General features: G+C 36.6%; 1 protein-coding gene across 1 annotated transcript in view; it reads right to left on the minus strand.

Annotated features, from left to right (window-relative positions):
* The window catches only part of SKAP2 (src kinase associated phosphoprotein 2), a 119,775-nt gene that overhangs the window by 46,707 nt on the left and 46,946 nt on the right, over window positions 1-26,122 (minus strand). The window contains exons 5-6 of the mRNA XM_083868417.1: window positions 3,093-3,170; window positions 2,296-2,379 (exon numbers count right to left, since the gene is read on the minus strand). Coding sequence (XP_083724543.1) covers window positions 2,296-2,379; window positions 3,093-3,170 — 162 coding nt within the window. The remainder of the gene's footprint in view (window positions 1-2,295; window positions 2,380-3,092; window positions 3,171-26,122) is intronic.

Genomic DNA, 26,122 nt, shown 5'->3' on the forward strand with positions numbered 1-26,122 from the left:
AGCAGTCTAGAAAAAACCTTTTTTTATTCAAAGGCAACTTCAGGAGTGACTTAGTAGTCCCATATTATAAGATTAAGTCACTACACCATGCTTAACTACTTTATCTGCACTACAAGCACCAATCCAATGGAGGTAGAGCAGAATTTCATGCATGTGATTTATTCGCTTCCTCCATTCTGTTTAGAGTCCAACTGTGCCACACTCTCCACAACTATGTGAAAGGAAGTCATAAGGAGGCAGGGGTCAGTCTCTTTTTCCAAGAAACAAGTGACAGAACAAGAAGAAATAGCCTCAAGTTGCTTCAGGGAAGGCTTAGATTGGATATTAAGACTTTTTTTCCACTTAAAGCGTTGTCAAGTATTGGAACAGGCTGCGTAGGGAAGAGGTGGAGTCACTATCTCTGGAGGTATTTACTACACATGTAAATGTGGCACTTAGGACAGGGTTTAGTGGTAGGCTTGTCAGTGCTGCATTAACGGCTGGACTTGATCTCAGAGGTCTTTTCCAATCTAAATGATCCTATGATTCAATACAGTTCCAATGGACCATGTGCCCCTCCCACATCATTAGGTTATGGTTAGGAGGACCTTCCCCGAACAATCTGCAGCCTATAAAAGCTGAAAATTATTTAACTCCCTCTCAAAAAATGTCTATAGAAATCCTACAAAATATCACAGTCAATTCCTAACATGACACTAACCTTCTGAGTGCTACGGAATGTATTTCCATGTAAATGCATGTATTAAAAATTGCAACACAGACTTGACAATCAGGTTGTTGTAAAAGATGGAAAAAAAAAAAAAAAAAAAAAGGACAAAGACCAGGTGGGCAACATGCCTGCCTTAACACAAAGACTGTATGCTAGGAAGCATAAATAATCATCAGCATAGCCACAAGGAAAAGAATGTAAAAGAAAAAAATCAAACCTTATTTTTCCTAAAAAAATCGCAGACAAAAATACAAAGATTTTATAAGCAAGAGCAATCTTTATGAACCAGCCATACATTCTCAAAAAAAATTGCCATTTTGAAAATACTAGGCAATGTGTGTGTGTGTATATATATATATAAATAAACAGCGCATGATCATTTTCCAGAGAAAGAAGTCAACCAGTATCATTACTGTTGTAATCCAAATCAGTATTATGCCACATCTCCTCAAAATTTTTGAATAAAGATTGTTCATGATTGTGAGGCTTGATCAACTTGTAAATCCCAAGGAAAGAGTATAAAAGAAAAGGGAACATTTAGGAGATATGCTAGCAAAATTCTGAAAACAGGACCTGATGGGAAACTAGCACTTGTGAAAACTGGACTTCCAATTAGATTCCTTATTTCTTGTGCTTTTAAAGAGAGGATGAGTTTAAATGAGTCAGTATACCAAGGAATGAAACAAACTGGAGCAAATTATACTAGTCTTTGAATTTAAAAAAACCCACATAATAACGATCTGCAGCAATCTCAAAAATAAAACACCAACAATAAGAAAAAAAAAATCAATAGAAAGTTTGCCCTGGAATTTTTTCTGGAGGTGGGGGGAGGTTGGAGAGGGGAAGACATTACTGTACTTTTAAAATTTACTCAGATATACTTATATATCATTTAGTTTACCCTTAAACATCAAATGCACATAGCACACAATTTAAATATGTTTTATTTTACTTTAAATTTTAAAAATTCAAAGTAATATTACAAAATTTATGCCAGATTCTTTCCAAACTGGCCATTTAAAGTTAAAAAACATTTTCAGATGTTTGCTTTAGTTTCCATGGCTGGCTTTAGTTAAACGCATTACTTAATTCCTAGTTTTTCCAGAACATAAACTATTTAAAAAGAAAGAACAAACTCTACTATGCAGCTTTTAGATTGATATTTTCCTGGATAGAACCATCTCTAAGGAATTCAGAAGGTATAATTACTAGAGGATGTTTTCAAATTAACATCCTATTTGGAGAGAAAGAACATTTTCTAGATAGTAAAACAGTTGAGTACCAGCATACTATCAAACAGAACAGCCAGCTGTTATTAGCAAAATAGCTTTAAAAGAAACTTAATTCTTTTCCTCAGTTTCCCTGCTTTAGAAAACACTGACAGGTTCTGACAAATTTTTACACACTTTACAAATTCACAGCACTGTCCAAGAATTGTTTAAAAGAAATGAACTTTCTTTTAAAAGTTTCATTCTATTTCATAAAATTACCTTTGATTCTTTTGATTTGGAGTTTCCAACTCCTAAGAAATTTTCATATTCTTTTCTGCATTAAAACATCATTGCTTTCATATTTGTTACAAGTACCTTTGTCGCTTCCATAGTAGTAGAAGACCGTCTTGCTGATGGCACACCAACGCTTCTGCCACTCAAAGCCAAGAAAACTGTGGTCTGAAATTAATACAACTTGTTATATCAGTTTATGCCATTATTGAACAAAAATGTGCTTCTTTTCAAGGATGAGGTAAGAGGGAGGAGGAGCTTGGAAAAAGACACTAAGGAAAGGAAACTAAGGAAATGTATGGCACTGAGGAAGAAATTAGAGATAAAAATTGGTGGTAAGAAAACAAATAGAAATTTGAAATCACATAAAGAGGGAAGTCATGTGTAACATTAAATATAAGGAAACAATGAACAACTTCCTAAATATTTCCTAGAGTTATCGCAGCATTAAGTGGGTATTAAAGTGACAATATAAGATTTATTGAATCAAGGTAAATATTGACTGAACCAAAGCTGAGATCAATATTTGCCCTCTTGAAGGAAAATAAATCTTGATGCTCACTGAAACATGAAGTCAACATATGGTACTTGTACATACGTTCCTAATGTTTTCTTCAAAAATATCTGAAAGTCTCTGAATTACGGCTGACTGGATTTCACAGCATGATTTTGTTAGTCAATAAAGAATAGGATTTTCTTTCTATACTATAGGAGCAATTATGCACTGTGCTTCTTTTGCACAATAATGCTTCAATGTTTCAGCTTCTTCTCATTTTATCACTCCTCTATAAAGTTGTTCATGTGTATAACATCAAATACATACATACAGACTTCCTAGACATTAAATATGCACTAGCTTTCACAAAGATAGCTAGATTTACCTTTTCTACGCTTTTCCAGGTATCCAGCCTTCAGAACAAACTGAAGATCCTGAGCTGCAACAGGAGGAAACTGATTCCCTGAAAGAAAAACAAATTCTGTAAAGCACTGCTTTTCAAGAAAACTGCTCTATACCAATGTTCCTATGAGCATTAATAAAATTATGGATTTTACACTTTCAATATTCAAGAACTACTGAAAAAAAATCTAGTAACTATTATGCTAGATTATTTTAAATAAATGAACCATCTACCTATCAATGTCAGAGCTGTTGCTGTTGTCCTCACCACTTAAGTAAGGAAAAAATAGCTGCATAACAGGGCTTACAAGTCTCAGAAGGAAAAATATGTCATTAAACAAAACACAGAAACTGTTTCGAACATAGTTGGTAAAGCAAGTTGGATACTGAAAGCACTAAGTTTTCAAATGTGCAAATAAGAGAATCACAATCAAGAATCTCAGTTGAACACAATTAAATAATAAATGCGATTTTCAATACCAGCTTCACACCAATACCTTGAAAGAGCATACAAGGTGAAGACCTTCTATTACACATCAAAAGAAAACATCTTTTTTATTTTACAAAAAAAAAAGAAACTAGATGAAGAGACAATAAAAGGTGCTGCCTGTTGCTGACAGATTTTGCCGAATTTGCATTATGACACAAAATTACTGCCTATAGGTGATAGTGGATAAACCAAAGACATTATACCGAGATCTACAAAACCATTGACCTACAGACACTATTTATAGACACATTGTACAACATGTTTGCATCTTCAAAATGGTGAGTATAGCTCACTGTATTTTTTCCTTTTTCTCAACTGCTAATTCATGGAAATGTAAGACTGACCAGTGGACCCTACCTCACCTTAAGATACAACTTTAAATGTTAAAAATTGTCTTCCATCTTAAAACCTTTTCCTCCCAAAACAACAGAATGATGATTTAAACAGAACTCCTAGTATTAAGAACGTGTTAGGCACATATAATATTTAATATGACTATAAATATCATACTGCTTACTCCAAGCAAAAAAGCAGAACAAAAGGTACTCCTGTGCCTGCGTTGGGTTTAAGTGCATGAAAACAACATAGTGAAGTTCCTACTACTTATTATCATCAAATATTCATAAGTGTCGCTGTAGGTAGGTGGCAAGTTTAGAAGGCAGCCATTATTCATCAGAATGTATGCAATCTCATTACATTCTATCAATATAAACATACAGAAAAGAACTGATATTAGCCGACAAATTCTGTGCTAAAAACACCATTTTAAATTATGTAGTTTGGGGGAAAGATCAATGGTCTGACCTTGAAGCAAGCACTGTCTCTGAAAGGTGATGTCAATTTGCTGGGTTTTCAGGTTGTTCCTTAAAATAGATTCTTTTTTTAAAAAAAATCAGTGTTCACAAATGAGCTGCTTTATGGTAGTCTTATTTAAATACAGTAATGACAAGAAAAAGACAAGTAAGAGATAGGAAGATGCAGAGAATGCTGGCTTTAAAGCATGAAAATACTCAAAACGAGAAGACATTCTTTAAATAATACAACCAGCTCTTTAGACTGCAAAATATTTCGTTTGACACCAAAAGACAGTAGATAGAATTCTACTTACATTGATAGTTCCACTTCGTTTTTTTGATTAATATTACTTTTTAAAGATTAGGAGTACACCAATTTCTATTTTAGCTTCTATGGAATTCTGACTGTTGTGTTAAAAATGCAAAAGCACAATGAACATGCATTTCAAAGTGACGCATCTATCCTCCCTTTGCTTGGTAATATGCAATCATAGCCCAACATTAAACAGGAATTAAACACAAAAATACTTGATGGCTGGTATGTGAGATGCTTAGCAGTTACTTTAAAAGGTGATGTAATGATGGTATTACAAGTAGGGGAAGGTGAAGAGTTTTACAAATATGCATCGTGTGCTGCTTTATATTGGTCATTGGGAGGCATCAGTGTGCAACACTTAAAACTCTACCTCATCCAGTAGGGCTCATCTTAGAACAATACAACCCTCACAAATGAGAAAGACATAAAACCTAGATACATAAACAAACAAAAGCAGATCACTCTTAAATTTTACAATTTAAGAATTTCAACTACCATTTAGATCTAACTTTACACGATATTGTTTGTATCAGTTTGGGTTTTGATGAGGAAGCTTGGCCAGTGATCATTTAATAAACAGTCAAATCAAATGGGACAACATAGTCCCACAGAAGCACATACTTTGGGGACTCCTTAGTGTTCAGTCTGTCATCTGAACTGACTTCTTAATAGAATCAAAATTCCACTCTCAATTTTGCTACTTCTGCTGAGACAAGTCTGGATAAATTCGGTGGATGGTATTTTCTGTAACGACATTTATTTTGCACAGGGAACTGAAGGCTTGTGAGGAAAAGAGCATCCATGAAAAAAGAGTGTTTCACTGTCTGGTGCCACTGCAGAAAGAAGTCCTCCTCCCACCCTTAACCTGTAGAGAAGCCAGTTTCTTCTTCTATTCCTCAAAGCAATTGAGGCAGTAACTCCAAAAACAAACTGCAGGTGGTCAGCCCCACTGCCATTCACAATCTGTAAGTAGCTGAAGCAGAAACAGATCATATGCATGTTATTATCATTCTGTCAGAGAAGACTAGGAACCAAAAAATATGATGGAACTTTAGTCGAAGGGCAGTAGAAACAGACCCAATTGTAATATCCCACGACACATACAGCTGTACAAGAAAGAAAAAGCATAAATCTGGTTACATTCCTTCTTTCATTGCCCTGTACCCTCAGAAGGAATGGGAGGGAGAATAAGTAGTATGAAAAGCATAAAGAGAAAGAACCACCTCCTCCCAGATTCTCATGAACCACAGGTGTTGTGCATATGTGGCAGGAAGAAGGCAGAAACACGGATATACCATTGTCCCAGTACTACAACAAAAACAGGGGAAGGAAAGAGGAGTCAGTCAGTCACATCTTCCTTACAGTTACTGCTGAGATTCTGCATGGGAGACTTCTAAGTTGTATTATCTGTCTATCCTTCTTCCATTCTTTTCATTTCTTTATTGTCTTGTCCACATCTCAAACAGGATTTAGAGTGAACTGCAACCACTAGTTCTGCTGGGAACTCCCAGCAGAAAGTGTGGAATTTACATAGTAAGTTGGTTTTTGCAGTTGCTTTCAATCAGAATATTGCTTCCACATTCATTTGAAATACATCAGGCTTGACACAAATCTCATAAAAAAGTATCACTAAAGCAGCGCTTCATTATAGTTAAGTAGCATTCGCTTACATTACACCAGCAGCTGAGATCAGAAGTTCATTAGTTGACTGGAGCATGAGACTATGAATAAGACAGCTCCTTCTATAAAGAATCTAAAACAGAGGAATCCTGCCAAGAAAGAAGGCATTACTATGTATTTTAAGTAAAGAACCATAAAGTAAATTAAGCCATATCTTCAAATCACATACTCCTTTAGAGCTCAGAATTTCCCATGTTATACTCCCATGCATGCCCCAGGATGTCTTCACATCAAGGAGAATTTTCCCCTTCCCTCATGGATGCAGGTGAAATGGCCTGAATTCCAGTTATCTGTAATTTCACTGGAGATTGTCCACTGTAAGAAATTAAATGTGGAGATGCAAGAAGCTTGCATCCTAGGGATGCAGATAACACCTACTGGTACTACCCTTCTTGGGTGTCTCAATGCCCCTTCATGAGAAACTTATGGTCAAGCCCACTACAAGAATAGAGCAAAATTTCTCTCTCAAAATGAGACCACCAGAGATCACCATGCTTTCCTAGCACTGTATGGTCTGTTTCCAGATATGATGAAATTATTTAGAAATAAAGATGTTAAAAGGATCGTAGTCTTCCCTGGTTTTGCCTTTGGTATACTGTAGTTTTTTAACCCAATTTTAAACACCCAAGAGAAAAGTGGCATTGTGAGTAAGAAATGCTCTGTGGCTTGCAACTGTGTGGGTTTATATGTAGAGAAAGGCACAATGATTGCTTTTGTTTACTCTTCCAGACCTGATTTCTGCTGTGTCATTGTCCTGACAGTGGTGGGCAAGCACAGAGTTGAGGATATATATAAAAAGGTCTCATTTCCATTCCAGAGTTTCTACCTCAAATAACATCTAGAGCTTTATTCTTTTGATGTGAAGACCAGTTCAAATCTAACCAATATTTAGGGAGATGATAATCCTGCATACCCTACCCAATACATGGCATAAAATAAGGGAGGTCCATCTGCTTCATGTTACAGGTTTTCCTTCGTTCTTGACCACCCACTCACAAAAGAATCTCCCACAATAATTTCTCTTCCTATCTCTTCCCTATTGGTGGGAATTACTCCAATGTACTCCAAAATAAAATCTGCAAGTTATGCTCCACATGCATATTTTCAGACTGATGTGTACAAAAGCCATCAAAGACCAGATCAAAATATTTATGAGGCCTAAACCTTCATCTTAGAGAAAAGTAAATTATATGTATAATGCACTGGGCTCTTTCTCTTGGTTCTAGGCACTCTTGTGCCAAGTGAGCAGCTGGCAGTTATTATAATACTATTGCTGCCAGGCTGAAAATTCCTCCAGTGAAAAGAAAGTGAAACGCTCTCACTCAAGCATAAAGCCAGCTTTACCAGTCATGCTTTGACTTCAGAAAAACATTAATGTTATTAACATTGGTATATAAATGTATAGCTTCCACTGCACAACTCCCACAAACACAGAACATCTTGTGATTCAGAAAGATCTCAAAACCCCAACTTATGGCACAACTACAATTTTTGCAACTTGGTAATCAAACAGGCAAAAAAAGCTCAAATGATTTAATTTTTCACCTTACTGCAACAGAGAATTTGGTCCATTACATAAAAACAAGTTTCATCAGTGTCACTTCACAGCATGAAATTCAATCCTTGTGCCTGGAATTCTGATTTTTGGAGGACTTAAAGATGTAAGAATTTCATCCTGTATACAAAATAAATAAGACAAAGCCAGACTCTATTATTCTGCACTGTTTACCAATAGGAATTTTTTTTACTTCTGCAATGTGGGCTAAGGGATACATAAAACAAGAAATAATCAGGGGTCAATGCATTCTAAAGAGGTGCTTAGCATGCTTATGGGAAGTTAAACAGGCAAAGTGGAGATAAGTGTAATTCAGTAACAGCTAAGTGGTTGATTACAGCTTGCTTTCCTAGTAGAGGACCAGAGGTTTAACCATTATAATGGTAAAGTCATCTTGCTCAAATAAGAATAATTCACTGCTCTCCATTCCTTGTAAAAGAAAAATGAGAGGAAAAAATACATTAGTCTGATTATATGGAGAAAACAGTGATCACTATTTATCCTAACTAAAAAAAAAATCATAATTAATAATACAATTATTAAAAAATATTTTTCCAGCTTTTTTTTTTTCCCTGAAGACCCTTAGTGTCATCTGAGAACTTACTGAGGGTGCACTTGATTCCTTCACCCAAATCATTGATAAAAATATTAAGACAGAACCAGCCCCAGTACTGACACAACTGTATGTAACTCCATCCACCACCACTCTCTGAGCCCAGCCAGCCAGCCAGTATTTTACCCAGTGAAGACTTCACTGGTACAAGCCACAGGCTGCCAGTTGGTCCAGAATGTGCAGGAGACAGTATCAAAGGCTTTACTGCAGTCTGAGGAGAAAACATCCACAGTCTTTCCTTCATTCCCTAGGTGGGTACCTGGTCATAAAAGGAGATCAGGTTGATCAAGCAGGACCTGCCTTTCCCAGACCTGATCCTCTAGTTGTCCTGTATGTGCTGCATGAGGGCACTCAAGATGACATGTTGCATAACTTTCCTCAGCACTGAGGTCAGTCTGACAGGCCTGGAGTTCTCTGGATCCCCCTTCCAGCTCTTCTTGTGAATGTGTGTCACACTGGCCAACCTTCAGTCACCTGGGACTTCCCCAGTGAGCCAGGACTGATGAAAAATGATGGAGTGACTTGATGAGCTCTTCTGCCAGCTCCCTCAGTACCCCTGGATGAATTCATCTGGCCCCATAGACTTGTGAATGTCTAAGTGGCACAGCAGGACTTCCTCCTGGATTTCAGGGGTCTCCTCTGCTCCCTGCCCCTGCCTACCTGCTCACAGCCTGGTTGCCCTGAGGATATTTGGTCTTTCTGTTGAAGAGTGAGGCAAAGAAGGCATAAAGTACCTCAGTCTTTTCCTCATCCTTGATAACAATAGTCCCCCTCTGAACCTAATAAAGGACGGAGATTCTTCTTGGCCCTCTTTTTGTTGTTAACATATTTATAAAAACACTTTAAAAAATCTTTTATAGTAGTGGACAATTAAGTTTTTGCCTTTCTAGGTTTCTCTCTACATGACTTAAGAACATACTTGTACTGTTCCTGAATTGTCTGCCTCTTCTTTCAAAAGTCATAAACTTTTTTTTTCCCAGAGTTCCAGCAAAAGCTCACTGTTCAGCCAGGCTGGTCTTCTTCCCCACCAGCTCATCTTTTGGCACAAAGGGACAGCCTGCTCCTGCAGGAAATGCAGAAAATAAGTGGTTTTGTCCTCAAGCATAAGGCTTTTATGCTGTCTCTCAGGCTTCAATTCAAAATTGGCAGAGATATTCTGAAAATATTTGTGTTAAAGTTGAGCAAAGAAAAAGTAATGTTTCTAGCAAGACGAAAAAGTAATTTTATCTTCTTTTCCTCCCTCCTACCCCCCTTCTCATACACTTCTTCCAAAATTCTTCATATCTCTTCATTTTGTTTTGATCTGGAAATATAGCATTTACCCATTTTTAATAGCTACTACAGAAGGATTCAATTATCTTTGAATCTGTACATAGCAATACACTGGAGTCACATCTGTTGCACAAGCACTGTGAATCTAGGCTAAAGAGGAGGTGGTTTATTTTCATATGCATATCTTCTCCCTACATTTTATTTTTAATTAAAGAGAAGATTTATGTATACTGCATTTGAAGAAAAGATCCCACTTCTTAGAGGCTTCTAATTAAAGTTATAAGTAGGAAGATCACATAGGATCTCATCAGTTTCATTAACTGTCTAGAACACTTACACAAAGACTACTGCATTTTGCAAGTGTAGAAGCCTGCTAGCTCTGAATTAGTTTACCAAGCAAGAAACAAAAGATAAATGTTAAAGAAAATGCATTTCATTCCTGGAATAAATGTAATAAAAATGTTTCGCTTTTAAAAGATTGGTTCACAAAAAGTCAGCATTTTGGTCTTCTAAGTGTTTGCTCCAAAGGCTGCCTAGTCTATGAAGTTTTGCTCTGGAGCCATCCCTAGCATTACCCATTGTGGTCTCTAACAGTTTACAATAATTTTCGCGGAATAACTTGCCTTCATATATTCCTCTAAGAAGAGCCAGCAGTGTATTTTAACGAAGAATACTTGAAGTGCTGTCATCAGTTTCTAGTTTTAATTCTTTCTAATTTGGGATATGAAGTTTGGGCTACAAACATTAATACCACACGCTCAGAGGCTTAAACACTGAGTATTCCTTATGGACTTGTCCCTTAGAAGGACAGTGGTACTAGCCCTTCCTGTAAGCAGAGGAGAACTCGGTGGTGGGTCAGGCAGCCTAAAAACCATTGCAATGGATTCTTTACAAAAACTAAGTCTAGCTCTTTGAAGCAGTTAGTATGAGATCTCTTTTAGTCATTTCTATTTATCCCCTAAACTGTGTGTTTAGTTATTTTTAATTTTAAAAACCTTACATTCATAGCTTTTCGATCCTCATCTGTTTTCTGAGCAAAGTTTCTTTAGCAGTTGTAGTATTTCATTTGATAAAAAAAATTCTTTTTTTCTTTCAACAAATTACAGGAGTCAGCAAGTTTGACTCCATTAATTAGGATCCACAGCCAAACGAAATTATCCTGGATTACATATTCCTCATGCAAAGTTAACTCTGAATTTGTAAAGTAATATTGTCCTGGATTTGTGCATGCTTTTAATGGTTTTCGAATTGCTTCTAAAACACCCACTGTTACATTTTGCATAGCATCTTAATGTACAGAGGAGTTCATGGCTTTCACCCCTTGATCTGGATTTAACTTACACAGGTATTTACAGGTATTTATTAAAATTCCACAAATTACACCCATGGCACGTGGCTGGGGGGCGGAGGGGGGTGGAAGGGGAGGGCACGGCGGGGGGGGGGGTATGTATGCATGTGGATTTTAAAAAGTGATGTTTTCTGCTGCGAACAGGCATTATCCTACAATATTAGAAAAGGGGCCACTGAACACTTCACCAAAGCAGCCTCCCCTTTTGCTGTTTCTCAAAGATTCTGAGGCAAGAAGAAAGAAAGATACAGAAGCAAAGAAAAGGTCTATTGTACAACGTCTCACACTCACATCTCTGTAATTCAAAGCACACAAAAATGTTGTAAGGCATGCAAAAGTTTTGTTTAAAGAATCACTAAGGTTTATTCAATCATTTCAGCACAAGACAGGTTTCAGTCACCCAGAGACCAACATTACAGCTACCAAAAATTCTGCCAGTGCAACAGCTTCAAACTTTGTTATGAGAAATAAAGTAGGCAGGAAAACAGAGAGATAAAACAATGCCCTTGCCTTGCAGACTGACTCAAGTCAAAACAGACCATCATGGATCAATTAGAGGCACTGGGAATTCTCATGAAATTATGCAGGCAAGCTGAAATTTCCCAGCGTTGTCTCACAGACAAGCACACACATCCAATTTTGATTAGAAACCCTAAGTAAAGACTCAGAATATCCACATGATAGCTTGAATCACAGAAGGTGCTGTTAGCTAATCAGAGAAAATTAAAAGGCCAGGAATAAAGAGTCTACAGCTGGAATATGACCAGCATGATGTCAAATTGCATATGGAGAGCATCTTTAACCATACCATGATTCCTGTACTCCCAGATGGCTAACAGGAAGAAAGTCCTACAGGCTTATCAAACAGCAAGTTAAAAGCTATCCTTTAATACCTCCAGGTGAAAAATACAATTTTCAGCTTAACATCTAAAACACCTGGAAGAGGTAATACTACAATTGTATTCTGCAATTTACTACTATTTTTAAATAGCCACCTGGTACACATAAGAATCCCTTGGAAATACCCACATATTACAGTGCCTTAAGAAAAACTTGAGGTAATCAGAACTAGAAGTTCCCTATTACTTTTCTTATTTTGCCATAATGTTTTTCATTAGTACTTTTGAAGTTGTCAAGCAACTGGCCCTTTTATTTCAGTGAGCCTACATTGAGACCAAGCAATGGTAACTATGTAACTGAATACAAGAATGATTTAGTATGTTTTGGCAGAAAAACTGCCAAATACCATTTACTGCAAAGCTAAACAATGAACTTTAAAATTGTATTTCAAAATTAGTAGTACATGTTCTTTTATTTTAAATGTCATAGTTATCCAAGTATTAACAGTATTAACTAAACAGCATTTTGACAGATCTTGTAAAGATGTGAACAGTGTGAACAGTGTGAACTCTGTGAACTCTTAACCAAATTTTGGCAATACCACACAAGTTAGATTTTCCACAAATCACACATTCATTAAACAAAAATCATATAAATTTTCTTCCTCTTAATTTTGTAATTTCCCAAGCTTTTTGCCCTGTTTCTTCTCCTGAGTAAGTTCTAGCGTGGAGACGCCCTTTTCTAAATTGTTGTTTCTAGTAGCTAGTTTAAGTCCCTCTAAAAGGTTTTAATGAAAAAAAAAAAAAAAAAGAAAGAAAAAGAAGGGGGAAAAACCAAAACATTACAGTTTCAAAAGTGCCAAATTTAGGTAAAGAGAAAAATCTTCCAATGTGAATTTCAGTCTGTGAGAGGATATTTTAGCAGGGGAACCTTTTAAGTCATGCTCTGATCAGAAGCATAACACACCATAAATACAATAAGCAAAACCCAAGAAATCCTGAGAAACAAGGAAATTCTCAGACTGCCATGAAAAACCAACAAAAACCTCTATGTAAATTGGATGAAGTTTTATATATGGAAGTCATTTATGCCAACTGGCAGCCCACTTGGATTAGCTGTGTAGTCTGCTAAGTTCCAACTGTTCTGACTCTTCGCCAAAGGCTTGGCCTGTTAAACTTCTGAAAGGAAACATACATACACACTTAGTGCATTTTAAATGCTCCAACAGCTCGTATTCCTTGATCAGAAAAAGTTTTAACATTACTGGTTGGAGCTGAAAAAATCTTTCATCTGTATGAAGGAAAAGATTCAAATTCCTACTGTCAGCTAAAAATACATCTTTAAAACTGGCAGTTGCAGATTTCAATGAAGAGATCCTAAGCCAGTTTTCAATTTCATTTTATGTATTCCTGCAAACACAAAATTATTTGAATGTTCTGCCTCATTGCCTCATTTTTGATACATTTCTTCTCCTACTGATAATTTAAGTAAAAAGCTATGCTCAGTGATCAGTGAACTATCACACTCAAAGCTCCTCTACATTTGAAAGCTAATTTGGTTTAAGATGGAGGTATGACTTTACACTTTACACGTGCAGTCTGCATGTAAAGGCAAGTCTTTTTAAAATAATCACAGAATAAGAAAGTCTCATACAAGTCTTTCAAGTTTTCCTTACTGTAACACACACAAAATGCATATCAAATATAATTCAGTATGTAGAAGTGGGAAGTTCTGGTAGAATTACAGTCTCTTGCAATGATAACATTGCACTTAGAAAAATCAATCTACAGACCAAGATCATGAGAAAAATAAAAGGCAAGGAAATCAAAAGTGACTTATACAGTGCCTTTATTTCCAAGTACTCTGAAAGAGGTAATAAAGAGGTAATAAAAATCCAAAGGTTTTATGGTTCAAAAAACACATCACTGTTTTCAAACCTCCTCTGCTACCACAAAGGTTGCTACCACAAAGATAAAATACTCTCCTGTTTTGCTGTAATTGCATGGGACTTAACGGAAAATAACAAGGGAAACACTGTAAGAAGCCAGCAGAGCACACTGCGGGAAGCCAGCAGAACACTCCTGTGTTTCCTGAAAGTTTTCCAGATGTAAATTTCAGTCGCCATTCACCTTGGAGTATACTGAGAGCAACAGGAAGAACCACCTTCCAATATCAACTTGCAGGTTTTCTGAATGACTGCACTAATATTTTCCAGTCCATTTGAAGGCTCCAGAAAAACAAAACATACACTTGAAGACACAAGCAACAAGAACTCTGGCAGAAGCTGTTTGTCTCTGAACAAGAGTGAGGAGAGCTGACCAACTGTTCCAATTCTCCCATAAGTCCCATTTTGTTACATCTAGTCAATGGAAATATCAATTTTAATTTTTCAATGATCTTTCTAAGTTACACCACACTACATAATGTTTCTCAGATGACCCCTGCAGTCCCTGCTGGCTTTAGTATCAAATAGAAATATCTGAAATAATATTTTTTATTCACAGTTTGAAACAATTCTTTTTATTTGGAAACCATGTATGGGATTGAAATCCAAGAATGAGAGGTTCGCTTATATGACTGGCAAGATGCCAGCTCATCTTTTCCTGTGGTAAACGTAGGTTTCCTTCAGCATCTGCCATGGGAAATCCAAAAACTTAAGGGATTGGAAGTTTATAAGTCACAGATCCTATCATATGCTGCCACAGGGATCACAATTTGGGAAATAGAGGATCAAGAGAAGAGCTGTGATTGAGTTTTGTGATATCTGTGTAAAGAAAAAAGATGACACATCAAGAGAAACGGGCATATTTTACAACTTATGACTTTTACAGTGATGAAGTAGATGGATAAATGTCAGTGAGGTTTTTTCCAAACTCACTGAACTTTCATTTTTTTTGTCTCTCGGTTCTTACACCACACCTGAGTTTTCCTTAAGCCTATCGCTTCAAATAAATCTAATGAAGGATTAGAAAGACAAACCACCCAGTGACTACAACAACCACTGTTGAAACTTGAACCAGTTATAACATTAATGTTATAACAGAGTAGCATTGCTTGATCAGGCGACAGTATTCAGTGAGAGTATTACAGTCTGTGGACATCGGTGGGACAGGATTTGTAGGCAACATAATAACTTTTACCAGATAAACTAGCAGCACTGGAAAAAAAAAGCCAGATAAGCCTTTATACAAGCAAAAGAGCTCATTTATACAAAAATTCCTCAGTTATTTTCACTTTATAGCAACTGCCTAACTCACATACTTCTCTACCAACCTGGCATAATGAAACTTGTGAACATGCACAGTATCACTCAAAGATTGCCCTAAAAACAAAGAATTCAAACCTGCAAAGATTTGTTTTAAACTAATATATAGTATTTTCTTCTAATTTAAAAATGTGTTAATTCAGTTCTCTTTAAGAGAGCACAAAAATAATTGTGTCAAAGCTATAAAGTGGTATTACCAAATTTCAATGGAGGAAATATTAAAGTTGATCTATGAACACACACAAAAAAAAGAAAATAGAACTTTTAATGGAAATGCTGACACAACTTTAACTATGACAATGTTAAGAGTGCTGCTCTAATAAATCTGTCAGTTTCTGTAATGCCTATGACAATCCCATTAATATGAATGATGTACACTTCACATAGCTTACTACATACCAACTGCACAAGTTATATCATCTTCATTCCCAGTAACAAATCAGTAATCAATATTTGCAAAAGCAGACTAATCCTTTGCAAAATCAGTGGTTTAGTGATTGAAGAGTTTGCTCAATTTACACAGTTAATCCCTCTTCATCTGCTTGAGCCCTCTATTTATTCCAACCACTTAGAGTGGTAGCTGTAGCAGATTAATACATCCCCCTATGCTAAACATGTCTTGACAATTGACCTAGCATATTGCTGTCAGGATAATCTTTACAAACACTGAGCTTTTCTTACCAAGCCTGAAGGCAACATTTAGAAATCAGAAGTTTACAAATACTCTCAGAAAGATCCCCTCACACATATTATCACTTCTCCATTTAATTATTTATTTGAGACAGCATCTACTGTCATATTTTATGGACCCAAAAAAGTACTCTGCTGACCCTTTTTTTTATTACTAAGGTTAAATTTACTGTATTTATGAAGTCACATAAAGGAGTTTCTTTAATGAAGAAATTTCTACAGAAACAGAAAATCAGCAGGAAAATAATGTGTTATAGCATATTGCTCAGTGAAAAAATGAGATGGCCATCTGTGTAAATACAAGTAAATTAGCATCTTTTATTTAAAAAAAAAAAAAAAAAAAAAAAAAAAAAAAAAAAAAAAAAAAGCTGAAGCAGTAGGACTAAATTAAGATTACACAGAAAGAAAAAAAGTCACCATGAAACCCATAGTGAGAAAGTAAAAACCAATAAACTTTCATTAAAGAGAGACAAAAAAATTTAGTTATACCTAATATACCTCTGTAGCTCTGAAGTTTACAACAAAGACTTGCATAGTCCTTCAAGATTTTGCTCTATTTTGAGATTTCTAGCCTTACAAGAGGCAAATATTAATCAAAGCATATGTTTCTAAAAAACTAAGAAGAATTAATGTGGGCAGTAGTCCTAGTTACACACTAAATTCATACTAACCTTTCATATCTATGAAGATATTAGTGCTTAATTTGCCATTGTATACAACAGTAGAAGATTAAATACACAAATAAATTGACAACTTAAAGGACTAAATCTGAAAATATTTTGTAAGGTACAAATATAAGAACTTGTATTTAAGAAAAACTCACAGTAGGAGCACTAACTTGAGGGGGCAATGATGAACTTCAACACTGAAGGCCATCAAAGTGAAGACCAACAGAACTTTCTTAAACGGCTGAACAACCCAAAAATCAGTATATTCCATTGTTTCACTGTTGAAACTCATCTTGTCCTAAAACACAACAAATGTGACTAAAGACAGGTACAATATGGAACAGCCTAAATTTTATCACTTACTTCTTAAACACAGAAAGGTGAAGGTGTCACTGTTGAACAGTAACACTTGAAGAGTGAAAGATGTAAGCTGCAGCACAAAACAAGTCAGCATATGGGAAGAAAAAAGAAAAAACCCAAAAAGACACACCAATCTCTCTTTGTTCCACCACAAGAAGCAAATAACTTTCTAAAAATAAGAGACTGCACTAACCGCCTGATAATATGATAACTATGATAATACAGATGCAAATACTGAATTTCACACCTGTGTCCACATTTGTAGTGTCCACTTGACGTCAAGCAGAAGAAGAGGAGATTTAGGCAGAGTTATTATCATACACAGTACACTGCAGTACATAAAGCACTCTCTATGCAAGTTCTGCAAGAGTTTTAGCCAATTAGAAACTAAAACTTAGAACAGAAATAATTTTCTAGAAGTAAAATTCTAGATCTCCCCTTGAGGCAAGTCATTAAAAAAGGATGAAATCTCAATCTCACTTGTTAAAAAGCATACTAGAATGTAAGTCCATTAGAAAAAAAAGGCATCGTGTAGGTATGTAAAGGATTATAAATTGCAGAGTGGCTCAATTCATTAATTTTTCTTCTGTTATTCAGATTTTCATAAGTTGAAGCTCACTGAGCTGGAAGCTGTGGCACAAAGTGGTTTTTTTTTAAGACTCCTGTAATACAGAATATGATCTGGCTTAGGAGTTCTAAACCTCTGGCAAAACTCTCACAGGGGACTCCAGCAAAGCAATAATGTTACAACTCAAATGTAGCTTCAATATTTAATTGGATTATGGAAAGAACGTCTAATCTTCTCTGATTTGTGAAACCCCAAGGAATCAATGGAAAGAGCAATTGATGTGAACATGATGAGTACCCTAGACATTGCCTATATGATCAAACAAGAGGGTTTCATTTACCCTACTGACAATTTTCCTAGCTGATTAGTTGAAAAGGTCCACCTGTACTTGGTCTTGACTGACCAGTGGATGGAGACAGGAACCACTGCTCAAGAGGTTTTTTTCCTGAAAGCTTCCAGCAACATAGCTAAAACACAGTTTATTTAGCCACTCATTACAACTCCTTAAAACATGCTCCGTGGTACATCAAAATGTTCAGCCTTCTGAGATTTAATCTGATATCCTTCCCTACTCATGCATTCTTCTGTGAACCATTTGGTTTTAGCAACTAGCATCTGAGGCTGCTAATTTGGTCTCTAAATGTGAGTGCCAAAAAGAAGAAGCAAGTAAACAAATACCATCAAGAAGGTCTGCAGCTAGAACAAAATCCTAAAAGGTATTAGACTCCTGTGAACTCTGTCCCACTGCCATTCAGTGAAATTCAGTCAGGAAACACAACTGGGCAGACAGAGTAAGAATTGGTATCACTAGTGAAAGACAAAGCAAGGCCAGACTCCTGATGCGCAGCACTCCAAGGTGCCAACAAATGGCACACTGATTTTGCCTCCAAATCCATGGTGAAGAGCTGAATGAACAGCAGGATGGAGAATGAGCTCCAAGTCTCTGCACAGTTCAGCCAAGCAGCCATGGCTCATACCTACAGCCAGGCTGCAAAAATGGGAGAAGGAAACCAGCTGGAGAGATCAGACTTGCAGGTGGCAGGGCAATGGCAAGACTGACAGGCCTGAATGCTGAAATGCCTGATGCAATTTCTGTAAAGGCAGCAAGAGTCATGAAATATTGCCTAAGGTGCTGTTAACCCCTTGAGGCACACCAATCCTGTGGATTTCTCCAGTACCTTATAGCTGCAGTGTAGCCCACAACAGAATGAAGACTACAGGATTATAGGGTTGTAATTGGTTTAACAAGATCTTTTCAGCAGCTGACAGGCAATTAAGTCTTCAGTTTAGCTCTAAAATATTTATTCAGACTTTCCAACTGCATAGAAAGACATGTCTCTGAGCATATCACAACTCCTGTTACAAACACTAATGACCTCTTTATAGGACTTTTAAGTACCTTCATACAGGTGATGTAGAAGATCATGCATGATTATGCCAGGTTTCTCGTATGAAAAAAGATTTTCAAAAAAATGTTTCAGGTAGTATGCATCTTCCCCAAGAATGCTGTAGCATGGTGTATGCTTATCTGCATTTTGAAGAACAGCTTTATAAATGTTATATATTTTAACCAGTTAATGTAATTTGATTCTCTTTTCATCAAAGATGGAGAAAGTACTTTGATTTTAGACATAACATGCATATATGATGGCTAATCATTACATGTTTTGCTACACAGGTCCCTATCATACAGAAATAGGAGTCAAAAGATACACTTCAAGGAAAAAATTGTGTTGAAAATGATCAGTTGATTAGGTACAGGGCAAAAGAAAAAAACATACAGAGGTTGTCAACACTTCTGTCATGTACAGAAAGGAAAATTAAGAGTCATTTGTTATTCTCAGTTGGAGAGGTCACTAGTGTTATCTTGCACATGATGATTTGATGCACTACATATGATTAATGCTTGTTTAAAGGACACTGCCAAGGTCTCTAGGTCAGACTATGACCTTCCATTTTTTTCAGATATCCATAAATAGAATATTAATAATTCAGTAAATGCTTTCCTCCCTCTTTAAAATATTTTAATACTCTCTGCTACTACTAAAACAACAGTAGAAGGTGATAAAATAACAAGAAAGAAAATTCCAGTAAGAAAGCATTTGCTTCAGAATCATACTTGTTTTGTATTATTTTAAATTACTGGTGCATTTGTAACTATCAGTTTCTAAGACTTTCTATCCTAACTACACAAGTTTCCACAACCTCATGTATATGCATGCCTTGATGCTTTGGGATAAAATTGCATATGCTTCCTCAAAGTCATTTTAATTCTTAAAAAGTTTAAGAGAAAACCAAAGTGAATGTGCCCATTGTTTCTAAAAAGCAAAGTTCTCAGAAGCCACTGAGATGTTGCATTTTTACACAACATGTACAAATTGTATTTTTAATTGAGTAATTATATGTCCAGCTATAGCTTTAGTTCTCTTAAAATCTATATATAAATACACAGTAAAAATGTTATTAAAAAAAAAAAAAAAAAAAAAAAAAAAAAAAAAAAAAAAAAAAAAAAAAAAAAAGGACCAAACTCCTGTGACTGCCTCACTATTCACAAATCTTTGGAAAATGTACTGTTGTCTGGATCATGCTTGGAAGTCTCAAGTTTATATCAATATAATTTTCTGTGCATGGATATAGCGATAGTTAAGATGGAAAGTCCAAGATCACCTTCAAATGAGGAATAAGCATTACCACTTTTTTCCCTTTTAAAACACAAAACATCCTTAGTAGTAAAATTAGATTTGTTTTTCAAAAACTAAAGAGGACTGCAAATTTCTTTCTAAAAGATTTTTCTCCCCATAGCTTTTCAGTGGCTTTAAAAGGAAGAGTCTTTTATACATCATCATTACACGGCACTTGCTTCAGATTTAAAACTGTAATTCTATATTTTCCCCCTTAAGGCTGTACTTCCAAATGTTTAATAACAGACTGCTTGCTATATTGTCCATGTATTATTCTGCTTTTCCACAGGGTAGCAGTGTGTTTCAGAACAAGGCCACCACTGTGGGAATATGAATGAGTACACAAAATCCCTGCAGAAAGCAGCTGTTCCCTCTTGTACATATGCAAATGGAAGAAAGCTAAATAATGAGAGCAGCTTTATTTCACAAAGGCAGACAACAACGGAGCCAAAGTGGACTACAACAAAGTTTTTGTAGGAAGCACTGAACTGAAGTCTACAAAAAAGGATGAATTCTTAATATTATCAGTCGTGAGGATAATGTTTCTTAGGGAAATACTGATTCATGGCTTGCAAAATTAATCCTCAAAATTATTTTTAAAACCCTAAAGACAAAGGTATCGATGCATCTTTTCTAAGACACTGAGTTTATTCAAAAAAATTATCACTTAATTAAGGCAGAAATCCAGACTTTTTTTTTCTCCCCAATACCATCAGTCTTACGTATGACCTTGGACAAGTCATTGAATCTAACTCAGTTTTCTTGTCCATAAAATGGAGATAATACCTCTGCCCAGGGCTAGTGGGAAGCTAAATCCATCGTCCATAAACGTGATTTGAAATAGCAAGGTAAAAAGGCTTTATCAGTGTTACGTACTGCTGCATTTTTCATTGCTTTTAATAAGCCTAATGAAACCATGTAAATTTTGAATGATAACATTAAGCAGATTTTCAGGCCAGCTCTTACTAGAAATAAAAGGCATTACAGATTTCTTGAGATGACCCCGATTTGAGCTCTGACAACTAATGGCTGAGTCAGAACATTGCTATGTGAAGTACTGTGAAGAGTCTTCCAGATGTCAGTTGTTCTAACAGGGGACCGTTTATTCAATACTGGAGAGTGCAGTTGCACCAGTGATAGAGGCAGAAGAAATGGTTCACATTTGCTCACTGCTGAAAGAACAAGCAATACTAAAACCTTTCAAAGTTTGTCACTGGTATTCACTAGTGTAGCTTAGTACAAATCATGCTTTTTACACAAGCAAGTGAACAGAAAAAAACAAGAACTAATTTATCAAACCAAAAACACGCAAGCCATAGATTAAACTGCACAGTTCTCCAAACTGATCAGTTACAATTCCTTACCATAAAAAGCTGCCACCATAACACCAGCAGGATTTTGGTAATAACACACATAACCTGAACTCACAATCCAAAAAGACAGTCCTTTGACAATATGTCTTTTACAACAACATTGAGTGTTACACCTCATCCTCACCTAACTGAGACGTGATTAGGACCAACACAGCTGATGTGCTACAAATGAAATGTTATATACATTTTTAAGAAAGAAATCTAGGCTAGTCTCATCTAAAGAGAACATCCTTGGCATTGATGGAGTCTGTGAGCAATACAAGACTGAACTTTAAAATTCAGAATCTTTGGCATTATTCTTTTAGCAGACTACTCCACAAAATTGAAGAAATAAAAATAATTATATTTTCAGTGGCACTGAGTTTCCTGTTTGTCCTGATCCTTACTAGTACTGACAGGTCTGCTACTTTGGGCAGTCTAGTGTCCAAATCAGGCTACAATTTTGGCCATCATCTTCCACCTTACTGCTTTTGGTTCTAAACTATGAGACTTTTGCAGATATCAGGCTAAACTGCCAGATGCCCCAAGCCCTCAGTCTAAGAGTTACTACATTACCTAAAATCATCTCTACAACAAACACACAAAAGGACATTTTTGATACTGTGCCACACTTGTGGCATATGCCATAGAGTAAACTGAGTCTGCCTTGAAGGCCTGATGTATCCCAACAGACAGGAACATCAGCTGCTGAAGCATTAAAAACTACTACAAAAAATGGAGGCTTTCTTTCCCGTAAGAATATCTAAAGAACAGCAGAAATTAACAACAGCATGTGAAAACAAGCGTACTCCCGGACATTTCTGCAGTGGATTCTCCTAAATGCTGCACATATTTTTTCATGAGTTTCTGTGGCCAACTTTCTAAGTCAACTAATTCAAAATTTTCACTTTACTTGGGAATGAAACATGTGACAGTATTGTAACTAGATGTCAGAGTTAGTTTTTCCCCTTTCTCCTGAGACATAAGAGAATTTCTGATCCCAGAGCAGCTGTGAGAACATCCAGGAACTTGTGGAACTTCCCTTGGTTTGCCCTACTTCCAGCACCCATCTCTCCTCATTTCCTAATCCTGTTCTAACCTTCAAGATAGGAAAGAGCAGTAAGCTGCAATGGCAGGTTGTGAAAGCAGATACAGGACACAGGAAATAGGCTCCTAATCCAAAGCTAGGAGCTGGGCCTGGCAGTGCTATAAATCAATATACACTAACTACAGAAGGTACCACCAAGCCTAGCAGGCATATATAGGAGAACTAGAAAGATCTCTGATTGCCACAGGTAAAAGAAAGAACTTGAAACAAAGGTCTGAAATTCAGGAAACTAATTTCTGCCATATCTTTTATGGTTTAAATAAAATTTCAAGGAAGAGCTGTAGTTCCCAAACTTAAATCCAAAGGGTGAGTGTGCAGCCCTTTAGCCAGAAGACATACTTTTAAAACCACAGCTTCAAAGCCATCAAGCCTGGGACACTCTTTTTAGAGCCTGACTTGACTATTTGATTGACCACAATCACACTAGAATATCAAGCACCACCACATCAAGAGTGGGCTGTCCAGACTCATCTTCTCTCTCACCACTAACATCGACCTGAGGTATACTTTTAACAGATATTTCTCCTTAGGTGGTAAGAGAGTAGATGGAGGGTCTTCTGGACATAGCAGTAGAAAAGATCCACTCCATTTACTTCTAGCAAGACATTAGCAGTTTACTCCCATAACCACATGGATTTGCTAGAGATCTCTAATAAAAATATAGTAAACTTTTTGCACAGAAGCTGGATGAAAAACATACTTGCAAGAAACCATTTCTCCCACCCCACCTCCTTCTATTCCATCCGTTCCCTTTATTGATGTAAGTACCTATCTCTAGGAAGACCCTTTCTTCTGCACCAAGTCCTACAGTCTTACTCATGTCCAGTAATGTGACTTTCCATGCTGTTTCCCATTTTTAAGCTCTCATCATTTCCCCTTCTTTATCCCCTCTTTCTCCATCTTTTCAGTCCCATCTTCCTGAGTCCTTCTCTATTTAATGGTCTCCTCCATTCATGAAGGGCTGACCTCTGAGCATTACGCAGATCATGTTGTGCACTCTACTCACTGGCACCTCTCTCTCCACACCAGGGAAATTCAAGTGAGCTCTTTATTCCTACACATGCCCACTCCCCTGCTACAGTCCTCATCACAGGGTGAGTGTGCCACCTCAAATGGGCACAGGTCCTGTTGCCAGCTAGACTCTCAGAAATAGAATCCCCAAGCCATCTGCCCAGGAGAGCTGAGGCAAAAGGGTTGCACAGCTGTCAGGAACTGTGCTCTAAGACAGGTCAGCTGCTTCAGGGGGAGCCACATCCAGCCCATAAATCAGAAATCACCTTTCCCCTGGGTTATGACATTCCAAGGAATGAGGTAAACATGAAGATTTGTTGGCTTTACCCTCTTTCAGTGCTCTCTTTGATCAGCTTTGAACACATCTCATTAGAAGTGCAACAGAAAGTATCCTATTACTTTTCTGTTTTTAATATCCCTTTCTACATTATGGCCTCAGTCTTCAGTATTACACTCTACCACATATACAGTTTTCTAGTATTAAAAATTTAATAAATACTTCAGGCCCCAAAGCATATCAGCAAATAAAAAGAACCAGTTCTTCTACCCCAGTAGAAGCCAGCATGAGAGGCATGACAACTGAAATAAACTTAAATAATCAGCAAGTCAGCCTGAGACTCTTTCACTTCATATACCTGCTCCTATTCCAGAATCATGCATGTATTTACCCACATTAAACATCTGGCATAGGTCTGATACTGCTTCGTGGACAGCACAACTACCTGTGCAGAAGTAATAAACTACTGAGTATGGTGTGGTAACATTACCATTTATCCTCCTGCAGTTCTGAATCAAGATGTGGACACACCTGTACTAGCATTCAGTGCCAGACAGACACAAGTTCTGTCCTCAAGAATCGTAACTCCAAGGCTGTGCATTTACCATGCCCATGGTCTTTGGCCCCACTTCTCAAAATGGCCATTTAGCCCAGGGGCACTGCTGCAATGACAGCACTTCACTATTTATCATTCTAAGTCTAATATTATAAGCACCCTTATAAAAGTAGCTTAGGCATCATGCTGGATTGTACACCACTGCCTTCTTTATTTGCAGAGTACACACCACAACAGGACCCTATTTTTGTTTGCAACCTTTGAGCAACTGAGGAATGGCAATGGTAAAAATAAGAAGTGGTATATGTGGCAGAGCTTATATCAACAGATTTGGAAGGCTCCATATATATACAGAGAGAAGACTCTCAGCATATATTCTCTTGACACAGTTATCCTCAAAACCCTTGGGACCAACCATGATACGTATTTCATAACTAAGAGGCCTTCAGACAGCTATAACCAACTTCAGCATTTATTTATTCTAATATCATCTGCTGTGTTCATAGCATATATTTTATCACCATGCCTCTATGAAACAGTCCACCGCACAAAAGCAGGGCTGAGATGCAGAGCAAAAGCCATTGCAATAAATGTAATTAGTACTGTAGCAATACCATATGTAGTAAATGTACTTCACTATGAAAGCTTACACTGATCACTGCAACATAAAAATGTCCATTAAAATAACATTAATTGTATTTATTAGTACTGTGTCTCAGAAGATGTTAACTACAGTGTTGCCTATGCTCTGTTAACAAAAGACAGGATTTATCCAATTTTACAGAAATTCTTACTATTCAGCACTATCCAAATCAAAGGAGGAAGTTTAAAAATAAAATTTCAGTCCATTTAAGATGCATGCACTGATAGTAGCCAAAATACCCTCCAAATGTAACACCAAACAAAAGTTTTCTGCATGAAAATCATTACAATCTCTTTCCTCTACTTTCTCCCAAGAAAAGCAATCTTAAATTGCAAAGTAATTTTTAAAAACCCAACCAAACAAAAACCAACAACAAAATTTTCTTTACTGAATATTTGGTGTTAAATTCAAGTGAATATGGACTAAGGCAGACACTTTCAATTGAAAATCCAGGGCAGGCTGCCACAGCTGCAGCTCTCAAATGCACACACCTCACTGAACTGTTTATTCGCAAGATGACAGATAATGACACAACTATTTTCCTAGCAAATTAAGGCACACATTGCCAATATTTCCTAATGAAACCTTCACTAAATTCATTTAAGTCTTGAAAAACCTGTTCTGTTTTATAGTACATTTGGATTAAATATGAGGTCAATATATAATTTCCTATGGGGTTTGGAATCATAAATATAAAGCTTCATCCAGCAGTCTGTTTTACATGGTATGTATACAGTTCTTTCATTCCAGGAACCTGCAGAAGACTGCAAAACCTGAAAAACTTTGCTATTACTTTTAAAAGGTGAATAATCACACTAAGCATGACAAGATGATTACAGTGCTAACCATGGAATCTGATTTATCTTTTAAAAGATCACTTTAAATCATCAGAAGTTGCATTTGGTTTTATTGGAGATTCATCATAT

The sequence above is a fragment of the Zosterops lateralis genome (genome assembly GCF_965231275.1).
Source record: "Zosterops lateralis genome assembly, chromosome: 1".
In the NCBI taxonomy this organism is placed as follows: Eukaryota; Metazoa; Chordata; class Aves; order Passeriformes; family Zosteropidae; genus Zosterops; species Zosterops lateralis.